The sequence below is a fragment of the Danio rerio genome, chromosome 4 (genome assembly GCF_052040795.2).
Source record: "Danio rerio strain M-AB ecotype USA chromosome 4, GRCz13ab, whole genome shotgun sequence".
Classification (NCBI taxonomy): Eukaryota; Metazoa; Chordata; class Actinopteri; order Cypriniformes; family Danionidae; genus Danio; species Danio rerio.
Genome location: NC_141024.2, coordinates 58,451,443 through 58,478,867, shown reverse-complemented (window position 1 = coordinate 58,478,867; position 27,425 = coordinate 58,451,443). Strand labels below are relative to the sequence as shown.

The 27,425-nt window shown below is 42.4% G+C and overlaps 1 protein-coding gene and 5 non-coding genes across 6 annotated transcripts; 5 read left to right on the top strand and 1 right to left on the bottom strand.

Annotated features, from left to right (window-relative positions):
* The first annotated feature begins 859 nt into the window (after window positions 1-859).
* LOC137489432 (U1 spliceosomal RNA) lies at window positions 860-1,023 on the top strand. Its single transcript, XR_015486804.1, has one exon. It is a non-coding gene; the product is annotated as a U1 spliceosomal RNA (small nuclear RNA).
* Window positions 1,024-2,164: 1,141 nt separating this feature from the next.
* LOC137494250 (U1 spliceosomal RNA) lies at window positions 2,165-2,328 on the top strand. The gene has a single exon (XR_015486693.1). It is a non-coding gene; the product is annotated as a U1 spliceosomal RNA (small nuclear RNA).
* Window positions 2,329-3,469: 1,141 nt separating this feature from the next.
* Window positions 3,470-3,633, top strand: LOC137494251 (U1 spliceosomal RNA). The gene has a single exon (XR_015486582.1). It is a non-coding gene; the product is annotated as a U1 spliceosomal RNA (small nuclear RNA).
* A 1,141-nt stretch (window positions 3,634-4,774) lies between these two features.
* On the top strand, window positions 4,775-4,938 carry LOC137494252 (U1 spliceosomal RNA). The gene has a single exon (XR_015486471.1). It is a non-coding gene; the product is annotated as a U1 spliceosomal RNA (small nuclear RNA).
* A 14,206-nt stretch (window positions 4,939-19,144) lies between these two features.
* zgc:171242 lies at window positions 19,145-21,087 on the top strand. The gene is made up of 2 exons (NM_001111087.3): window positions 19,145-19,216; window positions 20,042-21,087. The coding sequence occupies exons 1-2, from the start codon at window positions 19,181-19,183 to the stop codon at window positions 20,348-20,350; spliced, it is 345 nt and encodes a 114-aa protein (NP_001104557.2). The 5' UTR covers window positions 19,145-19,180; the 3' UTR covers window positions 20,351-21,087.
* Window positions 21,088-24,540: 3,453 nt separating this feature from the next.
* Window positions 24,541-24,622, bottom strand: trnas-cga (transfer RNA serine (anticodon CGA)). Its single transcript has one exon. It is a non-coding gene; the product is annotated as a tRNA-Ser (tRNA).
* Between the last annotated feature and the right edge of the window lie 2,803 nt (window positions 24,623-27,425).

The window sequence follows — 27,425 nt, the reverse complement described above, 5'->3', positions numbered from 1 at the left end:
TATTTGCCGGCCTGCCGCTGTTACTGACGGAACGAATGCAGACCGTGTGAAAGGTCATCATTTTATCAGCCGTTAAGTAAGCGAACGCTTCTGCTCGGATCAGAGGTAACTTTGTTTCAAGAACTGCAATCTTTTGCAGACGTCTGTGGCGTTTTGGGCAGAGGGACGGTTCTAAACCAATCTGAACCAGAGGCAATTTCGCAGCCAGCCGTCGGTGGTTTCCCGTCTCAGGAATGTAAGGTGCCTGCAGCGGGAGGTTGTTCCGTTAGCGCTTCCGCTTTCGTCAGTGAAGTTCTTTTGCGGAACGTTTGTAGATCCCGTCGTGTTCTTCAAGCTATGTCGTTTGAGCACTGTGCTGATAGGCTGACGTAAGAAAACAGGACACGAAATATACAAGGCGAGAGTGCAAAGCACGGAGCTCTAGGCAAAGGCGGTCCGAACCGCAGCAAAGCCGGAGGTCGACATGTCCAAATAGACCAAATCAGAAACTAAGCAGAGAAAAACGGCATCTGTAGCGAAAGAAAACAGATGGAGGAAAAGCAAGAAAGAACAGGAGGATCCCCTCCCCCCATAGAGGGTCTGTTATCCCCAGATCGAGTGCGTCCAGTGGAATCCATGTGTTGGCAGCCCCAACTGATGACAAAACACGAAGCAAGCATCTGGAGGAAGCTCAAACCCTTCATGCGTTGCCACAGTTACTAGCGAGTGGTTTGCAAGCACAGGCACGTCTGCTGCAAGTACAGCGCCGTCAGGAGACAGGGGTTGCTGGCCCATTCCCCACGCTCGGTGGCTGGGCATCACCGCCCTGGAGTACGGCCGATAGAAAACGGCAGCTGCCATTTGCGCCGCCCGGCAACTCATACTTACCTGGCAGGGGAGATACCATGATCAAGAAGGTGGTTCACCCAGGGCGAGGCTTGGCCATTGCACTCCGGCCACGCTGACCCCTGCGAATTCCCCAAATGTGGGAATCTCGACTGCATAATTTCTGGTAGTGGGGGACTGCGTTCGCGCTCTCCCCTGAGCACAGTGGTTCAAGACAGAGTGCCGGCGGTAGCGTCGGACCCGGCTGGAGCGTCGCTTCCCTCTCTTCCTCGCCCTTTGCCAAGCCTCTTTCGCTCCAGTAGAGCTGCGCGCGCCTGTGGAAGGCCTGCCCACCCGTCGCTAGAAGAGTCTGTTCAGACGCCGAAAACTACTCGAAAGGTCCCCCCTCAAAGCGGTTTGACCAGGTGAAGGAACACGCAAAGGGAGCCCCCGGTGGCTTTTGTCCGCCAAGCGAGTGTGCCCTGTGGAACGTCAGGATTTTATTTGCCGGCCTGCCGCTGTTACTGACGGAACGAATGCAGACCGTGTGAAAGGTCATCATTTTATCAGCCGTTAAGTAAGCGAACGCTTCTGCTCGGATCAGAGGTAACTTTGTTTCAAGAACTGCAATCTTTTGCAGACGTCTGTGGCGTTTTGGGCAGAGGGACGGTTCTAAACCAATCTGAACCAGAGGCAATTTCGCAGCCAGCCGTCGGTGGTTTCCCGTCTCAGGAATGTAAGGTGCCTGCAGCGGGAGGTTGTTCCGTTAGCGCTTCCGCTTTCGTCAGTGAAGTTCTTTTGCGGAACGTTTGTAGATCCCGTCGTGTTCTTCAAGCTATGTCGTTTGAGCACTGTGCTGATAGGCTGACGTAAGAAAACAGGACACGAAATATACAAGGCGAGAGTGCAAAGCACGGAGCTCTAGGCAAAGGCGGTCCGAACCGCAGCAAAGCCGGAGGTCGACATGTCCAAATAGACCAAATCAGAAACTAAGCAGAGAAAAACGGCATCTGTAGCGAAAGAAAACAGATGGAGGAAAAGCAAGAAAGAACAGGAGGATCCCCTCCCCCCATAGAGGGTCTGTTATCCCCAGATCGAGTGCGTCCAGTGGAATCCATGTGTTGGCAGCCCCAACTGATGACAAAACACGAAGCAAGCATCTGGAGGAAGCTCAAACCCTTCATGCGTTGCCACAGTTACTAGCGAGTGGTTTGCAAGCACAGGCACGTCTGCTGCAAGTACAGCGCCGTCAGGAGACAGGGGTTGCTGGCCCATTCCCCACGCTCGGTGGCTGGGCATCACCGCCCTGGAGTACGGCCGATAGAAAACGGCAGCTGCCATTTGCGCCGCCCGGCAACTCATACTTACCTGGCAGGGGAGATACCATGATCAAGAAGGTGGTTCACCCAGGGCGAGGCTTGGCCATTGCACTCCGGCCACGCTGACCCCTGCGAATTCCCCAAATGTGGGAATCTCGACTGCATAATTTCTGGTAGTGGGGGACTGCGTTCGCGCTCTCCCCTGAGCACAGTGGTTCAAGACAGAGTGCCGGCGGTAGCGTCGGACCCGGCTGGAGCGTCGCTTCCCTCTCTTCCTCGCCCTTTGCCAAGCCTCTTTCGCTCCAGTAGAGCTGCGCGCGCCTGTGGAAGGCCTGCCCACCCGTCGCTAGAAGAGTCTGTTCAGACGCCGAAAACTACTCGAAAGGTCCCCCCTCAAAGCGGTTTGACCAGGTGAAGGAACACGCAAAGGGAGCCCCCGGTGGCTTTTGTCCGCCAAGCGAGTGTGCCCTGTGGAACGTCAGGATTTTATTTGCCGGCCTGCCGCTGTTACTGACGGAACGAATGCAGACCGTGTGAAAGGTCATCATTTTATCAGCCGTTAAGTAAGCGAACGCTTCTGCTCGGATCAGAGGTAACTTTGTTTCAAGAACTGCAATCTTTTGCAGACGTCTGTGGCGTTTTGGGCAGAGGGACGGTTCTAAACCAATCTGAACCAGAGGCAATTTCGCAGCCAGCCGTCGGTGGTTTCCCGTCTCAGGAATGTAAGGTGCCTGCAGCGGGAGGTTGTTCCGTTAGCGCTTCCGCTTTCGTCAGTGAAGTTCTTTTGCGGAACGTTTGTAGATCCCGTCGTGTTCTTCAAGCTATGTCGTTTGAGCACTGTGCTGATAGGCTGACGTAAGAAAACAGGACACGAAATATACAAGGCGAGAGTGCAAAGCACGGAGCTCTAGGCAAAGGCGGTCCGAACCGCAGCAAAGCCGGAGGTCGACATGTCCAAATAGACCAAATCAGAAACTAAGCAGAGAAAAACGGCATCTGTAGCGAAAGAAAACAGATGGAGGAAAAGCAAGAAAGAACAGGAGGATCCCCTCCCCCCATAGAGGGTCTGTTATCCCCAGATCGAGTGCGTCCAGTGGAATCCATGTGTTGGCAGCCCCAACTGATGACAAAACACGAAGCAAGCATCTGGAGGAAGCTCAAACCCTTCATGCGTTGCCACAGTTACTAGCGAGTGGTTTGCAAGCACAGGCACGTCTGCTGCAAGTACAGCGCCGTCAGGAGACAGGGGTTGCTGGCCCATTCCCCACGCTCGGTGGCTGGGCATCACCGCCCTGGAGTACGGCCGATAGAAAACGGCAGCTGCCATTTGCGCCGCCCGGCAACTCATACTTACCTGGCAGGGGAGATACCATGATCAAGAAGGTGGTTCACCCAGGGCGAGGCTTGGCCATTGCACTCCGGCCACGCTGACCCCTGCGAATTCCCCAAATGTGGGAATCTCGACTGCATAATTTCTGGTAGTGGGGGACTGCGTTCGCGCTCTCCCCTGAGCACAGTGGTTCAAGACAGAGTGCCGGCGGTAGCGTCGGACCCGGCTGGAGCGTCGCTTCCCTCTCTTCCTCGCCCTTTGCCAAGCCTCTTTCGCTCCAGTAGAGCTGCGCGCGCCTGTGGAAGGCCTGCCCACCCGTCGCTAGAAGAGTCTGTTCAGACGCCGAAAACTACTCGAAAGGTCCCCCCTCAAAGCGGTTTGACCAGGTGAAGGAACACGCAAAGGGAGCCCCCGGTGGCTTTTGTCCGCCAAGCGAGTGTGCCCTGTGGAACGTCAGGATTTTATTTGCCGGCCTGCCGCTGTTACTGACGGAACGAATGCAGACCGTGTGAAAGGTCATCATTTTATCAGCCGTTAAGTAAGCGAACGCTTCTGCTCGGATCAGAGGTAACTTTGTTTCAAGAACTGCAATCTTTTGCAGACGTCTGTGGCGTTTTGGGCAGAGGGACGGTTCTAAACCAATCTGAACCAGAGGCAATTTCGCAGCCAGCCGTCGGTGGTTTCCCGTCTCAGGAATGTAAGGTGCCTGCAGCGGGAGGTTGTTCCGTTAGCGCTTCCGCTTTCGTCAGTGAAGTTCTTTTGCGGAACGTTTGTAGATCCCGTCGTGTTCTTCAAGCTATGTCGTTTGAGCACTGTGCTGATAGGCTGACGTAAGAAAACAGGACACGAAATATACAAGGCGAGAGTGCAAAGCACGGAGCTCTAGGCAAAGGCGGTCCGAACCGCAGCAAAGCCGGAGGTCGACATGTCCAAATAGACCAAATCAGAAACTAAGCAGAGAAAAACGGCATCTGTAGCGAAAGAAAACAGATGGAGGAAAAGCAAGAAAGAACAGGAGGATCCCCTCCCCCCATAGAGGGTCTGTTATCCCCAGATCGAGTGCGTCCAGTGGAATCCATGTGTTGGCAGCCCCAACTGATGACAAAACACGAAGCAAGCATCTGGAGGAAGCTCAAACCCTTCATGCGTTGCCACAGTTACTAGCGAGTGGTTTGCAAGCACAGGCACGTCTGCTGCAAGTACAGCGCCGTCAGGAGACAGGGGTTGCTGGCCCATTCCCCACGCTCGGTGGCTGGGCATCACCGCCCTGGAGTACGGCCGATAGAAAACGGCAGCTGCCATTTGCGCCGCCCGGCAACTCATACTTACCTGGCAGGGGAGATACCATGATCAAGAAGGTGGTTCACCCAGGGCGAGGCTTGGCCATTGCACTCCGGCCACGCTGACCCCTGCGAATTCCCCAAATGTGGGAATCTCGACTGCATAATTTCTGGTAGTGGGGGACTGCGTTCGCGCTCTCCCCTGAGCACAGTGGTTCAAGACAGAGTGCCGGCGGTAGCGTCGGACCCGGCTGGAGCGTCGCTTCCCTCTCTTCCTCGCCCTTTGCCAAGCCTCTTTCGCTCCAGTAGAGCTGCGCGCGCCTGTGGAAGGCCTGCCCACCCGTCGCTAGAAGAGTCTGTTCAGACGCCGAAAACTACTCGAAAGGTCCCCCCTCAAAGCGGTTTGACCAGGTGAAGGAACACGCAAAGGGAGCCCCCGGTGGCTTTTGTCCGCCAAGCGAGTGTGCCCTGTGGAACGTCAGGATTTTATTTGCCGGCCTGCCGCTGTTACTGACGGAACGAATGCAGACCGTGTGAAAGGTCATCATTTTATCAGCCGTTAAGTAAGCGAACGCTTCTGCTCGGATCAGAGGTAACTTTGTTTCAAGAACTGCAATCTTTTGCAGACGTCTGTGGCGTTTTGGGCAGAGGGACGGTTCTAAACCAATCTGAACCAGAGGCAATTTCGCAGCCAGCCGTCGGTGGTTTCCCGTCTCAGGAATGTAAGGTGCCTGCAGCGGGAGGTTGTTCCGTTAGCGCTTCCGCTTTCGTCAGTGAAGTTCTTTTGCGGAACGTTTGTAGATCCCGTCGTGTTCTTCAAGCTATGTCGTTTGAGCACTGTGCTGATAGGCTGACGTAAGAAAACAGGACACGAAATATACAAGGCGAGAGTGCAAAGCACGGAGCTCTAGGCAAAGGCGGTCAAAGATATAGCCCTTTTCACAGTAATTTGCTGTAATCATGCTACCTGCCGTAATTTCACAATAAAAATATGAATACAACATATTACTGTGAATTTTTCAGTTAAATACTGTGAAAAGATACTAATGTAATTTACTGTGAAAAATGACAGTAACTTGTTGTGAAAACCTGGAAATTTTTTACAGTGTACGCTTTTCGAAGTCCTTCATTTGGCAGCTGATAGACTTCCCTGTGTCACAGCTTCGCTGCCATTATTTTTTCTCGTCTTCAAGGGCATTGTTTCTGTCAATGCTGTGTCGATGCCAACTGAGCTGCGTCCTTCCCTGGTGCTGCGCCTGTTTTAAATAGCTGTCTTAAGCTGTTGGTGTGCTTAAAAAAAAAAAAAAAAAAAAAAAAAAAAAAAAAAAAAAAAAAAGTCAGTTTTCACCGGGGGTCTCATTATTCACCGAGAAGGGCAGGGATTTTTCTTCCAGCAGTCTGGTGTCAGCGGCTGGCTACCAGGCTGGTCTTGGAGAAGTTCTCTAGATTCTCGTAGCCTTTCGCAATATACCCTAGGAACGCCTTGATCAATCCTGAAAACTTTCTATTCAGGGACCATAGAAAGCGTATTGACTCAATGTATCTCAATGTGGTATGGAAACAGCTCAAACCAGGACCGCAAAGCACTTCAAAGAGTTGTGCGATTAGCTGAGCGCATCTCAATGTCTGCTCTCCCCTCCTAGCAGGACATCTATCTCAAACTCTGTAAAAATAGAACTGTTAAAATCTATAAGGACTTAAATCACCCTGGTAATTACCTATTCACTTTGCTTCCATCTGGTAAGCTTTTCCGTAGCTTGATGGCAAAAACTGAGAGACTTAGGAGGAGCTTCTTTCCCCAGGCCATTAGGCTTCTAAATTCTAACCCGGTCTTATACATCACTTGACTTTACGTATATATCACTGTATTAGTCATATCTATAAGCTACCTCATATTGCTGCTATTCTTATTACTTTGTATAATTTTATCATTATTTTTTGCACATATTTTTCTTCTTATTATTTAATTTTTGTTAATCTACTTGCACTGTCTCTGGAGTGGACCTGACCTTCATTCACTGATGGTAATACTTTGTATTATTATTTATGTGACAAATAAAACTCTTGACCTGACTCGATTCTCGTCAGTTTGGATGAGACGTTTTGCAGACGGCCAGTGGACTCACTTTCCAGTTTATAACCCTCAATCTCTTCCAAGAGCAGGTCTGCAGAAATGGGACGAAAGTCAAAAGTCAGCCTTGATGATATACCCCCACCAGCCTAACAGAAAAGGGCCATAACTATACTCAACTCAGGGCGGGAACATGGTCCGGGTAGGAGTACTTTTGTGAGACGTAGGCTTCCAGAGGTCTGGGGGGGCGTAGGATCTTTGGCCATCCCTTGCCTGGGGGCCGGGTCGGGGAAGTGGTGCCGGCTGAGCAGGAGACTACCTTCTCCTCCTCTTCCTCCTCCACCAGCTTGCTGAGATCTTTGAGCTGGGACTGGATGCACTCTGTAGTAAGCATGCAGCAAGGTTCTGCACACAGACGCTCGGCATCTAGGCCAACTGGTTCCCAATCATCGTCTTCCGACCACGCTAACCGAGACACCACAGGAACCGCCCATTAATTGGATTGCAACCACGCAACAACTCCTGAGACACAACTCCTGAGTCACTTTTCCATACTTTGCTCTTCCCATGGCCTCTTTCCGGCCAGAGGCAGAGAGCTCTGCGTGCTGCTTCAGGTGTCTGTCTAGACGGGCCGGTGTTCTGCAACAGCTGGGCACCTGGCACAGCATCTTACGTGTGTCCTTATGGCCAGCGCTGAGCAAGAGCAAAAGCATCTTCTCTTCCGAGTTTGTCACCTTGTCAACCGCTAACAGGTGCGACAAGAGCCGGCTGTAGACTGAAGCAGAGCGTACATTCAGCCATGACCATCCAAGATCAATGCTGCAGGGAAAGACTTACACACTGAGTGGAATGGTTTAAAAGGAGGCGGCAGAGGCATCCACTTCCGAGTCATGACGCTGGTGACACTTCTTAAAGGGGTAAACATCTACCCCTGAACCAGGGGTATAAACCGATACCTTCAAGATCCCCTTGGTCCAATGCATGGATAAGCTGTTACTACTTTAGGGGGATTTCCCCATTCAAAGGAACCATGTGTGTCCAAGGAACAACGCACCGTTTGGGCAGCTTTACTGCGCCAGCCGTCGGAGCTTTTACACAGCCTTATTCTTTCTCTTTCTCACAAAGGGATGGTATGAGCCCCATCGAACACGCACCATTTTGGCAGCTTTACTGTGCCAGCCGTGGAAGCTTTTGCACAGCTTTTTTTCCTTCTCTTTCCCACAAAGGGATGGTATGAGCCCTATCAAACACGCACCTTTTTGGGCAGCTTTACTGCACCAGCCGCTGAAGCTTGAGCACTGCTTTTCCTTTTTCAAAGGGTTTAGTAGAACCCCACCAAACACACACACCTTTTTGGGCAGCTTTACTGCGCCAGCCATGGGAGCTTTTGCACAGCTTTTCCCTTTTTCAAATAGAATCGTAGAACCTGATCGAACATGCACTTTTTCAGGACATTTAGTGGGCGTCATTGTGCCCACCAGTCATTAGACCAGTCATCTTCCAACTGGACCATGATAGCTCGCTAGAAAGACCAACAATCCCACAAACTGGCCTAGTCGTTCCAGACGCTTGCTAGAAAGACCCACCACTCTGCAAACTCACTGCACTAGCTCTCACTTGACCAAAGCTTGCCCGGGGACCCACACTCTTCCCAGGGAGCCAGGGTCCACGTTAGGGGGGCTGGAACCACTGAGCTCAATATCCCACAAATCACACCCCTTCTGCCCAGGGACCCACACCCTTTCTGGGGCCATCGCCAGCCCCACAGGGTTCTCTTGATTGACACCTGTTCTCCAGCAGTGCCTGAGCACCCCACTTTTAAGCCCGGGAACATGGATTTAGAGAAAAAGCATGTGCTAGTTGTTCTGTTGGTGACCCACCTGGCTCTGGGGCACCACCCTCTCCACCACCTTAATGTACTGTGGTTCAGACAGCTGGGGTGCACCAGCCTTTCCCAGTTCCACTACCTATGGCAGTGCTCAAATTTCGAGGTGGCTGGGGTGCACCAATGACGCGTAGTTCTAGCAACAGATGATATAGGAGTTCTGTGTTAACCTTGCTCGGTTGGCAGGGTTCGAACGTGTTTGCTGGGGCAGCTAGTCTACATACAGACCCCTTGGTTCTTTCCCAACTATGCCAGGATGCACGACCAAATGCTCGCCTGAAACGGATGCAACTGCTCGGGCAGATGGCTTGGCCATAGACCCCTGCTTCTTTCCCATTGAGCCAGGATGCGCAACCAAAGGCTCGCGGGAAACAGATGCACCTGCTTGGGCAGATCAGCCTGGTTATAGCTCCCCTGGTTCTTTCCTATTTTGCCAGAACGCACAGCCAAAGGCTCGCAGGAAACAGACACAGCTGCTCAGGCAGACGGCTTGGCCATTGATCCCCTGCTTTTTTGCCATTGAGCCAGGACCCACGGCTGACGGCTTGCAAGAAACAGACACACTTACTCGGGCAGACCAGCCTGCCCTTAGACCACCTGCTTTTTTCCATTGTGCCAGGACGCGCGGTCAAAGGCTAGCGGGAAATGGATGCACCTGCTCGGTCAGACCAGCCTGGCCTTAGAGCCCCTGCTTTTTTCCCAATCGTGCCAAGAGGTGCGGCCGAAGGCTCGCGGGAAATGGATACACCTGTTCAGGCAGACCAGCCTGGCCTTAGAACCCCCTGGTTTGTTTAACCGCACAACTATCAACAAACAAAGTCCACAATTTCACGCCGTCCCCAAAATCCTGATGGCAGGTCAGAGGCATTTGGCATCAGGCACGTACTTCCAGGCGCAGGATATCTCGACAGGTTGGTCAGGAAAGATTGTTTCCCACCGGCAGTGGTGGAAAGAGTACTGAGAAAGCATACTTAAGTAAAAGTACCATTACTTGCATAAAAAATATAGTTAGAGTAGAGTAAATGTACCTGTTGTAAATATTACTCAAAGTAGGAGTAAAAAGTAGCCCTTTTAAAAGTACTCATGAGTAGTGAATACTGAGTATTATGCTGTTAAAAGTTGATACATTTACATGTAATTTGTTGATGTGTGTAAGCCTAACATTCTGTAGAAAAGCAAACTCATAAAACTTGTCTTCGATGTTGCTCTGAATGAGCGTTATAACTGTAGTGTAGTGTGTAACTGCTTCATTCTGGAGGGTTAAAAAAAAAACCAGACTCGTCTATGGGAGTCGATTCTTGTCTTCAAGTCAATTCCAGCACAATGTCCATTGAGGAATAGAGGAATCGACTATTTTGGAGTCGACACTCTAATCCCTAAGCAACGGCACTCAATCTGGCTGTCAACAAAGCTGCTCATGCGGCTGCTTTCGCCAATTTCAGGTAAGTTTAGTCCTTAAAAGCACTCGAATATTACATACAGCTGTTCCCGACTCTTTTCTTACTGGTAATTGACATTTGTGTTGAATATTTATTTTATAGTGATGGTTAGAGTGTGTAAAAACTCTGTTAGCGCCTTGGCATAGTAATGGGCTTTTGTTTATAAAATTTTTAGCTTTTAATGACAATGTTTTGTTATCAATGTTTATTAGGAGGTCGTGTAGTAAATAGCCTAAATATCTACTGTACTGTCAAACACGAATTGAAACCCCTTGTGGAAAAACAGCTTAAACCTGCCAACCAGTTTAGACAATTTTAAGCTGTTTTTTTCTGCAGGAACATTAGTACATACTTTCACTGTAACGACAAACTAATACAGCTTTTAAAAAGTACTTTGTGATTTCAGGACTGACACAATTACCCTCACAACAGAATAGAAGAGATTTCTAAAAACCTGATGGGAACTAGCTGATCACAGAGATGGAGGAAACATGGGTAATACAAGAAAACTTATTAAACAAAAATGTTTGATTAGTGTGTTAAGGCGCATTGTTGGTGCGTTGCTATTTTGAGTAAAAAAAGTTTAAAAAATTCGTAAAAAAATTCAATTTGGTATACGAAATGCATTTTTTCTGTTTGGAATAGAACACTCATTTGAGGGATGGTGGGTCTCTAGCACGACAAAGTCAGTTTGAGCAGGATGGTGGGTCTCTAGCACGACAAAGTCAGTTTGAGGGAATGGTGGGTCACTAGCACGACAAAAGTCAGTTTGAGGGGGGTGGTGGGTCTCTAGCACGACAAAGTCAGTTTGAGGGGGATGGTGGGTCTCTAGCACGACAAAGTCAGTTTGAGGGGGATGGTGGGTCTCTAGCATGACAAAGTCAGTTTGAGGGAATGGTGGGTCACTAGCACGACAAAGTCAATTTGAGGGGATGGTGGGTCTCTAGCACGACAAAGTCAGTTTGAGGGGGATGGTGGGTCTCTAGCATGACAAAGTCAGTTTGAGGGGATGGTGGGTCACTAGCACGACAAAGTCAATTTGAGGGGATGGTGGGTCACTAGCACGACAAAGTCAGTTTGAGGGTGATGGTGGGTCTTTGGAACAACCGCTGGCAAACTTATGGATGCGATCACCGGGGGAGTTGATTAGACCCAGGCCCAAGCCCACCATGACCTTCCCGAATAAAGACCACCTTTCTCAGCATGTCCCCCGCCCCCCGAGCCTTTGGAAGCCTTGAACCCGCAAGCCTACCCATTCCCGGACCACGTCCTCACACTGAGTTAAGTATTTTTATAGCACTTTGCTGTTGGGCTGGTGGGGTTATGTCGTCGTTTCTGCTGACTCTTGGTTGTCCCCTTTCTGCAGACCTGCTTTTGGGGGAATTTGAAGGCTTCCAACTGGGCAGCGAGCCTACCGCCCGCCTACGGAACAACATCACTTCCAAGCTGGGCAGTATCAAGACTTTTCTGGGATACATGGCAAAAGGCACCGCGGAGCCAGAGTACTTCCTTTTTCTCAATCAGCCAGCCCGAATCCGAGCTTGGCCTGCCCTGCTGGGCCGCACGCGGATGACCGAGCCAATGAGACAGCACTATCTAAAAAACCTAGCCCAGTTTCTAGACTACCTCTCAGAAACCCCGCCGGCCTCCTGCCGCCTCTCCAGCATGGCCCTGGTACTGATTCGCAGGGAGGTCAGAGCTCTCATTTGCGGCAAACGCCGGCATTTCATCGTGTACAAGGTCAGAACCAAGCAGGCGAAGGAAAGCAGACTAATCTCTAAGGCCAGCCTGGTACGCTGTCCCCAGATCGCTGGAAGGAACATCCCTGCTCTCCTAAGTAAGTGATCTATCCGCCGGTCAGCATTTCCACCTTTTCGTTTCTCCGTTTCTGCTCCAAGGCACCAGCAGCTCTTGGTTAAATCAGCCATGTCAGCCAGCCCCCCCTTCCCCCCCAAATGGAATAAGAAGAGCGGGCTGACGTGGCTGGTTTAACTGGGTTACCAAAAGAGCTGCTGGTGACCTGGAGCAGAAATTGGTGTTCTTATTTCCCCTTTGCTTTAGGCCACCAACAGCTTTTGGTTAAACCAGCCACGTCAGTCTGAAGGGAGGGCAGACTGACGTGGCTGGTTTAGCTGGGTGAACCAAGAGCTGCTGGTGACCCGGAGCAGAATATGATTATTCCCGCCCCCTCCCTTTGCTTTAGGGCTCCAACGGCTCTTGTTAAACCATAGTTAAACCATTGGTGGTCTAATTTGTCTAACCTTACTGCCTTCATCAGATAGCCTGGAGTCCAACCCAAACACTGTAGTATCAGGTTAACTACTGAGGTAGGAACCTTGTGTAGGTGTTTGTTGAAGGGGGAGCATTAAAGCCGTGGGTTTAATAGACATACTGTGTGGTCCTTCTGATGTGCCTCCTAGAAAGGTTATAGTGTACATATTAACCACTTAACATTGTGTCAGAAGCAAAAACGTAATATTAACGGATGTCGAACAAATAAGAGACAACACAGTACGCAGGCTATTTGTTTCTCTCTGCCGTTTACTGAAAGCTCGGGGCTAATGCTAGCGAGCTCACAGACTGCAAAATGAATCAGTTTCAAGTTTCTCCACCAGAGAAGTTTATATTTAAAGCAGAAGACTTGACTAAATGTATTATATGCTTTAACAGATTCCGCATCACATCTGGATTGGAGACGCAAGCGGATAAAAATCAAGTAAATGCGCTAATTTATACAATAGGGGAGGAGGCGGTGGATATATGGTTTTCCCTGCACCTCAGCCCAGTGGAAGCGAGTGTATGGAAGTTTTTTCCTAACAAAATTAAAATGAAAATTCAAATGCTTAAAAGATCAAATGATAAATCAAATGCTCAAACTATAAATCAAATGCTCCAACCGACATTGCAAATGATAAATCAAATGCTCAAACTGACTCTGCAAATGATAAATCAAATGCTCAAACGGACTTTGCAAATGGTGAATCAAATCCTCAAACCGACTCCTCAAATGATAAATCAAATCCTCAAACTGACATCGCAAATGATAAATCAAATCCTCAAACTGACATCGCAAATGATAAATCAAATCCTCAAACTGACATCGCAAATGATAAATCAAATCCTCAAACTGAGATCGCAAATGGTGAATCAAATGCTCAAACTATAAATCAAATCCTTAAACCGACATTGCAAATGGTGAATCAAATGCTCAAACAACTCTGCAAATGGTGAATCAAATCCTTAAACGACTCCGCAAATGGTGAATCAAATGCTAAAACTGACATCGCAAATGGTGAATCAAATGCTCAAACAGACATCGCAAATGATAAATCAAATGCAAATGAGGTGTCAATCAACCAGCATAGGCGGAGCTTTAAGGCGGAAGAGTTTGTTGTTGACAACAACCGGTAGCGCTACGACTTTTTCAAGGCGTTCAGATTTGCGTGCACTATTCCACGTCGTATCCGTATAAACTCGTGAAAGAGAAAGCGAGAAATCTCCTACTGCTTCTGTCCACATTCTGAAGTGTTCATCAGATGGGTACATCTATCACAGGAGGCCACGAAAAACCATACGGCAAGATGATAAAAAAAAGTTACATAACTGACGTTACAAGCGCAACTTTAAATAAATGGCAGGTTTAATAAATCTTAATTTAAATTAATATTTTATTACATAACCCAGATAGCAAAATACACTCGGGCCAGTTCCGGCTAGATTGTCGCCTGCCGGAGACTTACCCCTCGGCCCAACTTCGGCTGCCGGACTCGGACTCGAATCAAGCGGGCCAGATGCGGCGCGTGATTTTTTTCCCCAAACCAGTTAAGCGCAAACCACGCCCCCTACGCGAAAACCCCACCCCGCAGCTAGGACACGCTCGATTTCATTGGTCAACGTTGTTACTTGTGGCCTGAGAAAGAAGTTCAGAGTGCACACATCAATCAAGGTCGTCGTTGATGGATCCGTCGTTGACAAACGGTAAACACTTCTTTTTGATAATGTGTAATATTAGTAATTTAATACTTGGAGATGTGAGTGTATGTTTTTATTCTTTTTTTATAGTTTTAATTAATTTTTTTGTCTTTATGTTATTATCTTTGATCGCCCTCAGGAGAGCATGATTGCTTATGTAGTGGTGAAGACCAAGCTGTCGATCTAAAGGTAAAAAAAAACATATTGTTTTTTCATTTAACACACAAATATAGTACACACAGTCTTTCAAAAGTTTGGGACCAGCAAGAATTGTAATCTTGTTTATAGAAGGATGCTTTCTATTCTTCCAAAATACAGAATGAAAAACTGTGATATTGTGAATTATTATTAGAAGTTAAAATAATGCGTTTCTTATTGACTGAAAACTAATTTGTTTAGACTGTTTCCAACAATGATAATAAATCAGCATTTATAATGATTTCTGAACTATGATGTGCCACTTAAGACTATAGTGATAATGCTGAAAATTCAGCTTTTCAGAAAACTCAGAATAAATTATTGATTTACATTGAAATATAAAATTCTATTAACATTTCTGAATAATGCAGCTTTCTGTATTTTTATTAAAGTGAATGCAGCCTTGATGAACAAAAAAACTAATGATAATGTTGATCTCAAACGTTTGAACAGCATTTAGAAATTAGATTTTTAAATTATTATTATTATTGTTGTAATAAACTTGGCCTATTGTTAATTGTTTAAATGCTTATGGGTGAACAGTCTTTCAGGTAAATTATTTTTACTTTTACAGAACTGGTTGCCTCCTGGGTATAAATACCACTTTTGCACCTATCGCTTAGCCAGTACAAACAGTGAATCACATTTGGACCACACAAGTTTTGAAGCAATTCTAAGAATTGCATTGACAGACATTTATGAAGTAAAGGAATGGGTGAAAAAGCTTAGTGGGTCATCAGGAGTGAGTTGGAGAGTGGCAGTGACGAAACCTAAAAAGGGACAACGTGTGCTTTATAAGGTAATGTGAAATCAGTTCATTCTTTTTCACACTATATAAATGTAGTACACTGAAAATAACATTGCAGTAAATATTTTAAACATACATAATTCTACTGTTCAAAACATTTTAGATTCTTCACACAAACTGAGATGTTTATTAATATATTTAGCTTTAGTGTGCCAGTTAAAAATATTAGTTAACCCTGACTTTTAAAATGGTTTGTAATAGTCCAGTGACATTTTTACTCTTGTGATGGCTCCAGTATTTGTATAAACCTAGGACAGGTCCAATGGATAGATAGATTTTTATATACACAGCCAAAGTGATTCTGAAATCATATAGTCTCAGCCTCAGATATCATGCCAAGCAACTTCTGATGCATACAGCACACTTTTCTGGAAACACTTTTGAAGATTCTCAGTTGTCCTCTGATTGGTTTAAATATACAGGATTTCTGTGAGGCTACAGCCCACCTGGAAACAAGTCTGTGCAGATAAAATAGCTGCAATGTTCATATTGATGACAGTCCTCATTGATAAACATACAACTTTCTGAGACATTAAGTGATTTACAGCCTGCATACCTGTCTGTTATTTTGAGGATCATTTTGTGATGATGGGCATTTATTAATTTGATTTAAATGCTGGATTATTAAAAGTATCATAGATTTACTGCATAAAAGCTTTAACCCATGATATCGACAAACATGCAGGTATGCTTGTGTGTGTGTGTCTTTTTTTCTAATGGCAGTGAAAATCTTCAAATATTCTGTCATTTTGGTCATAAAGATAAGAGAAAGACTATTCAAAGCAGTAACTTTTTTTATTTGTGGATACTCACAAAAACATCAAAACCTTGCTTTTATAGAATAAAGTAAACTTTTACATCTCATCTGAGGGGATTTTTATGTAAAAGTACTTTATCAAAATAATGAATGAATCTGAGAACAAAGTCTACATAAATGTCGTACAGATTTCCTATATGATTTGCTGACAGATCTTAGAATACTGCTGCATCATTGTTGTGACCCTTTGATATTTGTGAATGTAAAATAAAAATATCTAACATTTGTGCACACTTCTGTACACATTTAAACATTCATATTTTCCATAGGCTCATTACAGGTGCCAGCACAATGTTCCTGTTCGATCAGGCACGGCTAATCAACGACGGCTGTCAAAAAATACATGCTGTGGGGCAAAAATGGTCTGCACTCTGGTAAAGACTGTAGACAAAAGGGGAGGATCAAGTAGGTGAGTTAGAAGTGTCAAAATTGGATTAATAAGTTTTTGAAAGTTTCTTTGTGTGATTTGGTTTTGTTTTTTAGGAGCAATGATCCCCATATTCCCGACTACCCAACCTCTGTGCGCTTGTACAATGTGCATAATCATAACATATTTGTTGCGGAGGCACTGAGGCACAAGGATGTAGGGTTCTCTGTAGTTGAGACCCTGACTCAATTATTTGAGATTGGGCACAGCCCAACATCAGCTCTGGCTGTAATTAAAAGTGATCTGTTGGCTGAACATGGCAACAAGTATGTATATGCCTCAGCCAACCGTGCAATCTGCCCAGACCTTCAGTTTTGCTACAGGTATGTTACATTTTACTCTGTGTAAATCAATAGCTTTTACAGACTTAGCAGACAAGGGTGTATTGATTTATGTGGGTAACAATTATTTTGTGATTTCTGCTGTGCTACATTTTAATTGTAATTGTTGTTATTGCACTATACATACAGTATGGCTTTTGATCTGTATCATTGCATTTTGTTGTGTTTTATTTCCTAGTCAATATTTTGTATGCCTGTCAGGGAAAAAATAACTTCTATTTATATTCAATTAAATAGATTTTATTCTATTGTGCTTTTGTTGTGTATATAATGACATAGATGAAGAAATAAAAGCCATAGCAATATTTCAAATTGTGAAACATTACAGCATATTGGTGTAGCTATAAATACAAATTAAAACTAATTCAGTTTAGTTCAGTTTAGTATACTGTTAAAGTTCAAATTAATTCTGAACAATTACCCAATTAGATCTTCTGTCACTGTTAAAGGCCTATTCACTGCAAATGACTCTAAATTAAATTATTTATTACATTACAATTTAAATACTTGAGTATGTTTTTAGCCAGATACGTTTACCTTATAAACATATTTACTTTTAACACCTCTGTTTGCAGACTTTATCAAAAATTGAACAAACAAGAATTTGGAGAGCAAAGTGGTGAGGGAATGCTAGCAGCTTTGGAAAGACAGGTAGAATCTTACAATGCAGCCTGTAATGACACCTGCAGCAAGCTTCAAATGTCCTCCGCAGGAACACCACTTGTAGCGATTTGTTCCCCTTTAATGAAACGAACACACAGTCTCTCCAATAGTGGAGAAATGTGTTTTATGGATTCATCAGGTAACATGGACCGGGAGGACTGCAGAGTCTTTCTCCTTCTTACACATACCTGTGCTGGTGGACTTCCTCTAGGGATAGTGATAACACATTCAGAAGATGAGAAGACAATTAGTGAGGGACTGGAGCTGCTGAAGTCCTTAATGAAAAATGATGCCTTCGGAGGGCGTGGTGAGGCAGGTCCTCGTGTGTTTCTTACAGATGACTCAAAGGCAGAAAAGGGAGCTATAGCACAGGTTTTTCCTGAAGCCACACAACTGCTCTGCATATTTCATCTTCTGCAGGCTGTGTGGCGGTGGTTGTGGACCAAAGACCACAAAGTTGAGATGAAGGACAGACAGACACTTTTCACCATAGTAAAAGACATGCTTTATGCCAGGGAAATGAGTACCGTTGAAATACTCTATCAGCAAGCCATTGCCAACCCTTTGACCACAAGGTAGAGATAATAATTGGCGGCAATAGGTAGCTTAAGTGTTGTAGTTGTATTCTGATACTTTCATGTTTTAGATGGTTTAAGTTTATTATATTTATTAATTTCATTTGTAATTACATTACAGATACAGCAAGTTTCTGACCTATCTACAGAGTCTTTACAGTCGACGGAAGAGTTTTTTTTAATTGTGTGAAACAACGCATACTCAAGAAGACTCATTCTCTAAACAACCCTGTGTGCAGGGTAACACAGAGGGAGGTGAGTCAATAAAGCCTGGATGTTTAGTTGAGCCCAAATAACCAGGATTTTCTAAGTAGTTTTTTGTTGTTGCGTTTTACTTGCATTACTTTTTGCATTTACTGTTATTTATATATTTAGTTTTACTCTTATTTGTAGTTTGCACCCTGGAGAAAATGTTCAGCATTTTTTAATCAATTAGGAGTTTACTGTACATTTAAACTGTTACTGTTCAACCTAAAAATACAAATTCACCATCTGAAGACTATTTACCCTTTTGGTAAGTGCTGCCAAGATCACAGATTACCTATTAAAGGTAAATGGATGTAAATAATAACAACATATAACAACCAAAAACTACTAGGTAGTTAAAGGCATGCAGTGGAGTGTTTGCGCAGGTGTATTCAGTTTATGTGAAACACATTTCTGTCGCATAATTTAGTTTCAATTAACACACCTCAGTTTTTTTTTCCAGGTCCAAGTATTTGTTGCAAATACTTTTTGAATTTAATTGTTTTTATTGTCTGTTTAAACAGCATTTACACCTCAGTCTCCTGTTAGACGAATGCTGGGAGTGCTTGGTGAACTAGCTGTAAACACAGACTACAGTGATGCCTTAACTGCAATGGCCAAGCAGTTTAAAAAAATACAGCACAACCCGACCCAACTAATCTCTGCAATTTACAGTTTTGGTAAAGGAGTGTCTGCATCTAAACGAGCATCTGCATTAAGACGAGCTGCTACACTCAAAAAAATGATTCAAGCCCTTCTTAGATGTGACACAAATAAATACTGTTTCCATTATTTAAATATTTTTATTTTTAAAATATTAATTTACATTTAATTGATGTAACGTAAAATGTATTAGTCGTTTCACCTATAATCTTTATTAATCCAAATCAAATGAGTTTAGTAAAGTGACCCCGTTTTGCGCATGCGTGAGACCGCGCATTTTCACTGCCACCTGCATTGCGTTTCTCCGTCCACCATTTTCCACCTGTGGCTGCAGACGAGTTGATGAGACGCTACCGATTACAAGAAGTTATTTCTTTGGTGAGTATTCGTTTCTTTTTCAGCGAGTACCTCGCTATGAATGCATGTTATATTCTCGACGGTGTGCAACAAGCGTGATAAAGTTTTGCTTTGGTTTTCAGTAAAGTTGACGGCTAACGTTAGCTGGCTAGCCAGTCGCTCATCATGCAGGAGAAAATAGACTGACAGAGTTAACATTAACGTTTTTTTATTATAATGTTCCGACGTTGATTTAATATTTTTTGTCTTCGGGGTGATGTTGAATCAACATTGAGGTAAAGTTGGTTAAATATTAGCACATTCAGACTTTTTCCTTGCTATCATTTCAGAAAGGTGTTATTTGCAAGCTCTAAATAGTGAAATCATATTAGCAGCCAATGACTATCAAAGGACAATTTTTTTTAGTCAATTAAATAGTGCTAATGTTGTTTTCAAGTCATATTTACGTGTGATTTCAGATCCAATATTCAAATTAGCGTAGTAGATAATATAGGGAACGTTAAATGAAGGAATGTGCAAATATAAAACCAACTTTACCTCAATTGAATTAACGTCTGACTGTTTGTGTCGATGTATTTTATTCATCAATCAATTTAATGGTCTGAAGATCTTGATTCATTCTTTAAGGCATATTTGTTAAGTTTGATTGTTTCTCATGTAGTCTCTAACAGTGAAACTCTACAGTGTAACTAGTTTTATTCCGTTATTTCTCCCATGGCACACAAATATGAAACTGAATAACTGTCAGTGTAAATAGATGCACACAGATTCACAAATGTTGTGACTTCTATAAATTTCACAAATGCACACAGATTATTTATCATTGCATATGATCTGTCTTTTCAGGCCTCTGGCACTGATGATGTGGAGAGGGGCATCTCAAGCACAGTCATGGGGATTTACATAATCCGAATTTATGACAACGGGGAGCCACAGGATGTGGGAATTGTGATCGAAGGCATTAAAGGTCTGACCAACGTTGGCAGTGTCATCATGGGTTTTGTTGTGCTGTTTGGGCTCATTTATGCCATTGATCTGAGGTTTCCAGAAAACCTCAAGTACACCTTTGAGTTCATCCAGAAAATCATAATGAATCTGGATGGACACAAGCTCAATCCAAAGATACAGCAGCTGAAAATCAAATTGTTTTCTTAAAGTGAACACCAGATGACAAATAAATGAAGTTTCTTTACGCTTTTCGTATTTGGGTTCATTTGTCTTTTCAATCTTCTGCCATCTTTCATCTACTAAACCAACAACACTGAACTCATGGATGTTTTCCATGTGACATTTTACATTGTGGCTAAGCTACAAAAAGGAAGCATGTGGACAAGTATAAAAAAAAAAAATTGGACATACAAATGCAAAATAATGTTTTTATGATAAATGTTTTCTATGCAGCCAGGGTGATGGAGTGACTTGGTGTAATAATTGATACCCCTTACAAACTAATGGTTGATGAGGTTTTAAGTTTGGATTTCCCAATGCAACTTTTTTATTTATTTATTTATTATTTTTGGGATGCCAACATCTGCACATCATAGCTCATTCATGTACAGTATAGTGTCAACAAGTGTCTCCATTACTCTCATACCTGTCAGGTAATTACTTGACGCAACACTTGTTAAATTGGACTTGACCTAATGCTTTGGTTTGTTTTTTTCTGAATTTTTGACGTTCAGATTTTTGAATTATGACTGGCCAGAGCAAGTCGCATGTTCAGAAATTGTTCTAGTTTTGGTGACAATGGGTATCCTTGTTATAATCAAACTGTCTTGGTCTGTTTTCACCTTCCTATAGTCCAAATTTGGTCCCCACAGCCTTTTTTTAACTGTGTTTTTGTTTGAATTGACCATTTGTACTACACAGATTAAAAATGCTGTACCTCTCGAGTAGCCAGTCATTTTTCATATTATTGTTCTCAGGTTATGCCCTTTTAAGAAACGTTACAAAGTTTGCTGCTTCACATTTTATTAAATGTGCTCTGTTTTAGGTATAATTTCATTTATTTATTTGTGCATCCTAAACATACAAGACTGGTTTTATATCTTCTGGTTTTAAGGTCTGACAGATACTAAAAACTGTCTTGTTACAATTCAAATTAGTCAAGTAAAACAAGCACTATATATATATATATATATATATATATATATATATATATATATATATATATATATATATATATATATATATATATATATGTTGTGCGTTTAATCCATGTTATAATTAAGTTGAATGTTGATCAAGCTAGCATTCAGATTTATTGGAATGTTTACATTTTACATCATTTGCTGGTGCCTATACTCCCTTAATGTGTTTGATGCTTTGGAAAACATGGGATACATTTACTTCACACCAGATGCAAGATCTGTTAAAAGTGTTTCTAAAAGTTTTTTCAATAATAAAAAAAAAGATACAATCTGTTTGGCGTGTGTGTGTGTAGTAACAGGGGATCAAATGAAAAATAAATATTTCCAATTAATTAATTTATATTTAGTTGAACGAATGTAAATCAGTTATATTAATTTAATGAATTTTTATTTGCTTGGCTATATTTGATAAAATTGAGTTGGACTAACTCAATTACTTTCATTATGTAAATGATCTTTTGGTTAGGGCTACGCATACTTATTGGATGGAAAACCTGCACACAATTAAATTGAGTTAACCTAATGAGCTATTTTTTTGAGTGTAATCAGAGATTATGCAGAAATAAGGGGAGTGAAAATTAAAGACGTAGAACATAAAATTTGTTTATATGCTGATGATGTTTCTGTTTCTTACATACCCAGAATTTAGTTCACCTAAGGTGATGCATTCTCTTGACAAATTTGGATTACATTCAGGATATAGATTAAATTTACTTAAAACACAAACTCTTTAATGCAACTATAACCCAGATGATAAAATACACAAGGATTTTACATTTAAATGGAACGTACCTTCTATCAGATATCTTGGGAGTTCAAATCTCTGCAGACCTATCAGATATCTATAAAAATAAATGACTTTCCCATTACAGAAACTATAATAAAGGATTTGAACAGATGGCCCCTTCTATCTTTAGATCTATATAATCGAATAGAGATAATAAAGATGAATATATTACCATGCCCACTTTTTCTCTTTAAAGCTTTACCAGTGGAGAAACCAAAAAGCCAATTTGATGAATGGAAAAAACTAGTGTCTCGCTTCATTTGGAACGGAAAACATCATTAGATGTTTATTGTAAGGCAGCACAGCTTAGACACATAGTTTGTTGGTGCAATGACAAATACTGTGCAAAGTGGAAAGAATTTGAACAATTACTAATCCACTTACCTCTCCAATAATTATTAGGAGATAGAAACTTCTAACATACAGAATTGCATAAATTGAATTCACTGACAAAGAGCTCTTTAGAAATTTGGTACAAAGAATTAAAGAATCCTAAATGTGAAAAACAAGCTAAGATATTAAGAGGGGTTGAACATGATACTCAATTTAAACCAGCAAAACTAGATCTAAGATTTAAACAATGGAGTTTGTAGGCCATAACATCATTCTGTCTCAACACTACTGATAATGAATTAGAAAGTTTTCAACAACTTTCCAATATGTATAACTTAGATAAACAAGACTTTTTTCGTTACCTTCAAGTTAGACACTACTTCAATAAAAGCATAAGAGATTCTGAAGACATAAAAACAACAGTAGTGCAGGTATTTATAGATGCTTACAAAAAGAAGGTTGATAAAAAAAACTAGTATCAAGACTTTATTCCTGTCTGACATTAACAAAGAAACACTCAATAATGTATACAAAACATAAATGGGAAAGGGTAGCCAAATTAATACTAACAAATGAGGAATGGTTAACACTTTGGGAAACACAAATGATCACAATTAATTCCGATTAATGGAGGGGATTTATTTGGAGAAATGTTATCAGGTTTTTTATATCACCTAAAATAAAATACTTTCAAAGTAGAGATCAAAAAATGGTGAATGCTGGAGAAAATGTGAAATTGTATTGGCAGATCATGTCCACATATTTAGGGACTGTAATATTATACACAAGATTTAAATAAAGAGATAAATGCAATAATGAGATTGAATCTGGTATGTAATTTTAAAACTATGTACCTGGGAATTTACTCTGCAGAAATACCATAAAATGATGTGTATCTTCCTAACACACTACTAACAACTAGCAAAAAGAACATTACAAAAAAATAATGCTAAAGGAAGATCCTCCATCTGTAGGCGAATGGTATGATATTGTTAAAGAGGTGTATGACATGGAAGTACTGACATTTAACTTGAGACAACAAGCCTATAAAATTTCTGCATACTGGGGTAAATGGTTGAGAAGAAGCTTCTTGCTTTAAGCGGGGAGTCCCCAACAGGTTTCCATCGCCTAAATAACTCAGCTACGACTACATGTACTGCCATGTCCTCATGGCTAGTACACGTGTTGTGCATCCAGATGAAACTTTCGGCAAGCGATTGCTCAACCGCAAAAGCTGTGGCTCCACAAAAAGGGTCTTATAAGGGTCCAAACGGGGACTTGAACCCTGTTCCCTTAGATTGAAAGTTTGATGCTCTACAATGTTTTTAAGTAGACAAGGTTTAGAGTTGTGGTCGGCGCAGACCTTTACGGTACACAAAAATTTACCGTGATGTGGGGTTTTGGCTTGTGGTTGTTGTAGATGTTGCTAAAACACAACAGATTACTTTGAGGTTGGGTTTATGGTTGTTGTAGGTGTAGACATCAGTAAAACAAAATACTTTTACTCCATGTCATGTAGGAGACAATAAATGGATCAATAGCAACTGCAGAAGGGGTTACTGTTGTTGTGGCAATGAATGGAGACTTAACAATTGAAAAGATTAGTTCCATGCCTTAGAAGCGTGACTTGATCAATGCTTATCTACACAGCATGCTGGCATCAAAGGTCCCGTTGCTCATATCGTATCACTAGTTTTCCACACTTTAGGAAACATAAACATTCATTAACACAGCCTGCACTAAAAGGAGGCTGGAGATTACGGATGGCAACACAGAGTCCAACGCCAATGTCACCTTGAAAAATCTGCTGTGACCCAGATTCAAACTGGAGTTGCTGCGGCCACAACGCAGAGTACTAACCATTATACGATCACGGCAAGCTATGGGACAACCACTGGACCTTCACTCTCTGTCAAATGTCTTTGAAAATGGAGGGCCTCCAGGGCAGTTAGGTACCATGGCTGCCGATTTATTTTTGTGGCTTTTGCCTACCATCACATCCATTTTCACAAGAAACAATGGAGTTGTTAACAATCAAGGAAGGTCGCAAATTAAAATACTGCGCACTGCCAGCACGTAGTCAGCAGGACTCGAACCTGCGCGGGGAGACCCCAATGGATTTCAAGTCCATCGCCTTAACCACTCGGCCACAACTACATGTACTGCCATGTCCTCATGGCTAGCACACGTGTGGTGTGGTGCATCCAGATGAAACTTTCGGCAAGCAATAGCTCGACCGCAAAAGCTGTGGCTCCACAAAAAGGGTCTTATATGCCCAAACTGGGACTTGAACCCTGGACCCTCAGATTAAAAGTCTGATGCTCTACTGACTCAGCCATCCAGGCTCCATGGCTAAGCTTTTTAAGTAGGCAATGTTTAGGGTTGTGGTCAGTGCAGACCTTTATGGTACACAAAAGTTTACCGTGACGTTGGGTTTAGGCTTATGGTTGGTGTGGAGGTTGCTAAAACACAACAGGTTACTGTGAGGTTGGGTTTTTGGTTGTTGTAGGTGTAGACATCAGTACAACACAATAGTTTGGACTCCATGTCATGTAGGAGACATTAAATAGATCAATAGCAACTGCAGAAGGTCTTTCTGTTGTTTTCTATAATTTCTTTCCATTCTTTCAGTCTATTTTTTTTCATGTTAGTAAATTGATTTTCAATAACTCTTGTCAAAGATAGAGAATAAATTGGAAATGCACAGCGATGAAGGAAGGGTGATTAACTTTAAAGAAAATCAATATGCTTTCAAAGATGGTATACTAAAAATGTTTTATTCTTGCTTATCTAAAGACGTGTTTGTAACACCCAAAGCAAAAGAGTACTGGAAAAGATTATATATCCCAATATCTAAAAGAAGGAAATATGGCAAAATTTGAGAGCTTGGTGGAAAAGTCCAGTTTTAGAGAATTTTGAATATATTTTAAGACAAAACTGTTTATTAAGTGAAATTAGATTGTGTAAAATAGGTTTGGCAAATTGTCATTTTAGAATTATAAGGTTCTATCTGCGTTCTGAATGATTTTGTGATATTGAGCTTAAAAGTTTTTGCATTCCATGTATCAAACAATGTGTGTGTAGCATTTCTCTTTCATACATTGATCATTTGCATTTAGAGAACCCTTAAGGTCTCTGTCATGTCAGTTACTTTGCACTTGCGAATTGAAGTAAAAAACACAAGTCATTTTCCGCTTGGAATTATGAGGTTCTATCTGCCAGATCATTCATTGAAGCTTTACTTTTCAAGAAATACAATCAAAAAAAGTATAAGTTGGTGTTGTAACAATATTTTGATACTTGAGAAAGTTAAATTTTGGTTTCTATAACATTTATTTCATGTTTTAGGATGAATATTTTTCTTGTTTAAATTGAGCCTACAAAGCTGGGCTAAATATTTTTTTTCCAGTGCAGATGTTAGTTTTTATCTAATTAATATGTTAATATTTATGACATTTTATGCTTTATATGAATTACTGAATTGTATTTATTGAATTATATGGCCTGTGAATTAATTTAAGTGTAACGAATATGGCCGACCAGACACATAAACATTTTGCATTTTATTCCACAACCAGCCAACTTTGCCCAGAGAAGGCTCGAAACCTGATTCCAAGGTATTTACGACCCAACGGAATGTGCCATGCGGCTCTAAGCAAAGGAATGACTTACAAAGGACTATTTGCTGTTTAACACTGTTTTCATATAAACTTTACTCTTTATGTTTAATCATATGTTTTGCAAAGTTTCCCTTTCTCTTGTATTAATATTTTTGGTTTTAATACCCTTGCATATAATGTTTAACTGTACCTAGGCTAAGCATCCTCGTATACTGTTCAAGTTTGGACTTTTCGAAAAGCTTACTCGCTGTACAAATTGATCGTTGACATTTTATTTTAATGAGTACAACATATTAACGTTTTAAGAGACTTTAACATTTTTGTCTCGATTTACATAAAATTTGCCTATGCAAATTATTCTGCCTCGGACAGAGACCCATAAATTTAATATTCCAGGAAGTTAGCTTCTAATTGGTCAACTTTCCATGGAGGGTGGATCCGAACCTGCCCTATATAGTTGAAGACCAAGCTAAACTCTCTCTCTCTTCGCTCTTGGAACCCTCTACAACTTCCTCAGACTGAGAAACCTCCAAGAAAGCAGGCAGAAACCCAGACAGAAAGGGTTAATCGGACCGCGCTCGGACATTTCACCGCCCAGAATGCTTTTTGCCGCTTCAACTTGAAACTACAACCTCGTGAGGAACAAAGATCAGCCAACCAACCATGTGCTTAACAACGGGAGCTCGGACATCACGAACAGACCGCAAGTATCACCTTTCTCCCATCTAAACTGTTGTGAACTAAATTAACCCTAAAGAGACAATAGAAGGGTTATATTGAATTTGATTACGTTTGGTTGCTTGGTTTGTTCTTACAGACTCATAGGTTTTTCCCATTATTACATCCTCTCAACCTCTTCACGTTTGTTACTCTCCCCTATGCTTGTATGAATGTGTGTTTGTGTTAGGTGTTAGTTTTTGTTAGATTAGTCAATAAAGTTTAATTTTGTATAAAGAAAGGTGCCTGTGTATATTAATGAATCTAATGTCTTGAACTTTGATCTTGCTACCCTGCTCAAATTTTATGTTGATAGCATTGCTGAACGACTTGTTTGTTCGGATCAAAAGAGTCGATTCATTTGAAGCCCCGTTCAAATGACTCTTCCTCCCGCTAAGCTATTCCGCTATATAATGTTCCAGAAGGTACACGAGCCTTGAAATCTGAATCATAACTCGCAACATTATAACAGCGGGAAAGGTGCGGGAAGAATAACCCTGAGCTAATTTACTACAGTAATAATAGTGTAGATATGTGAGCACTCTAATCTACATTATTATTATGATGTGCTACCTGTTTATTTGTGGAGAATAAACAAAGCATGCAAATGTAATTGCATTGAC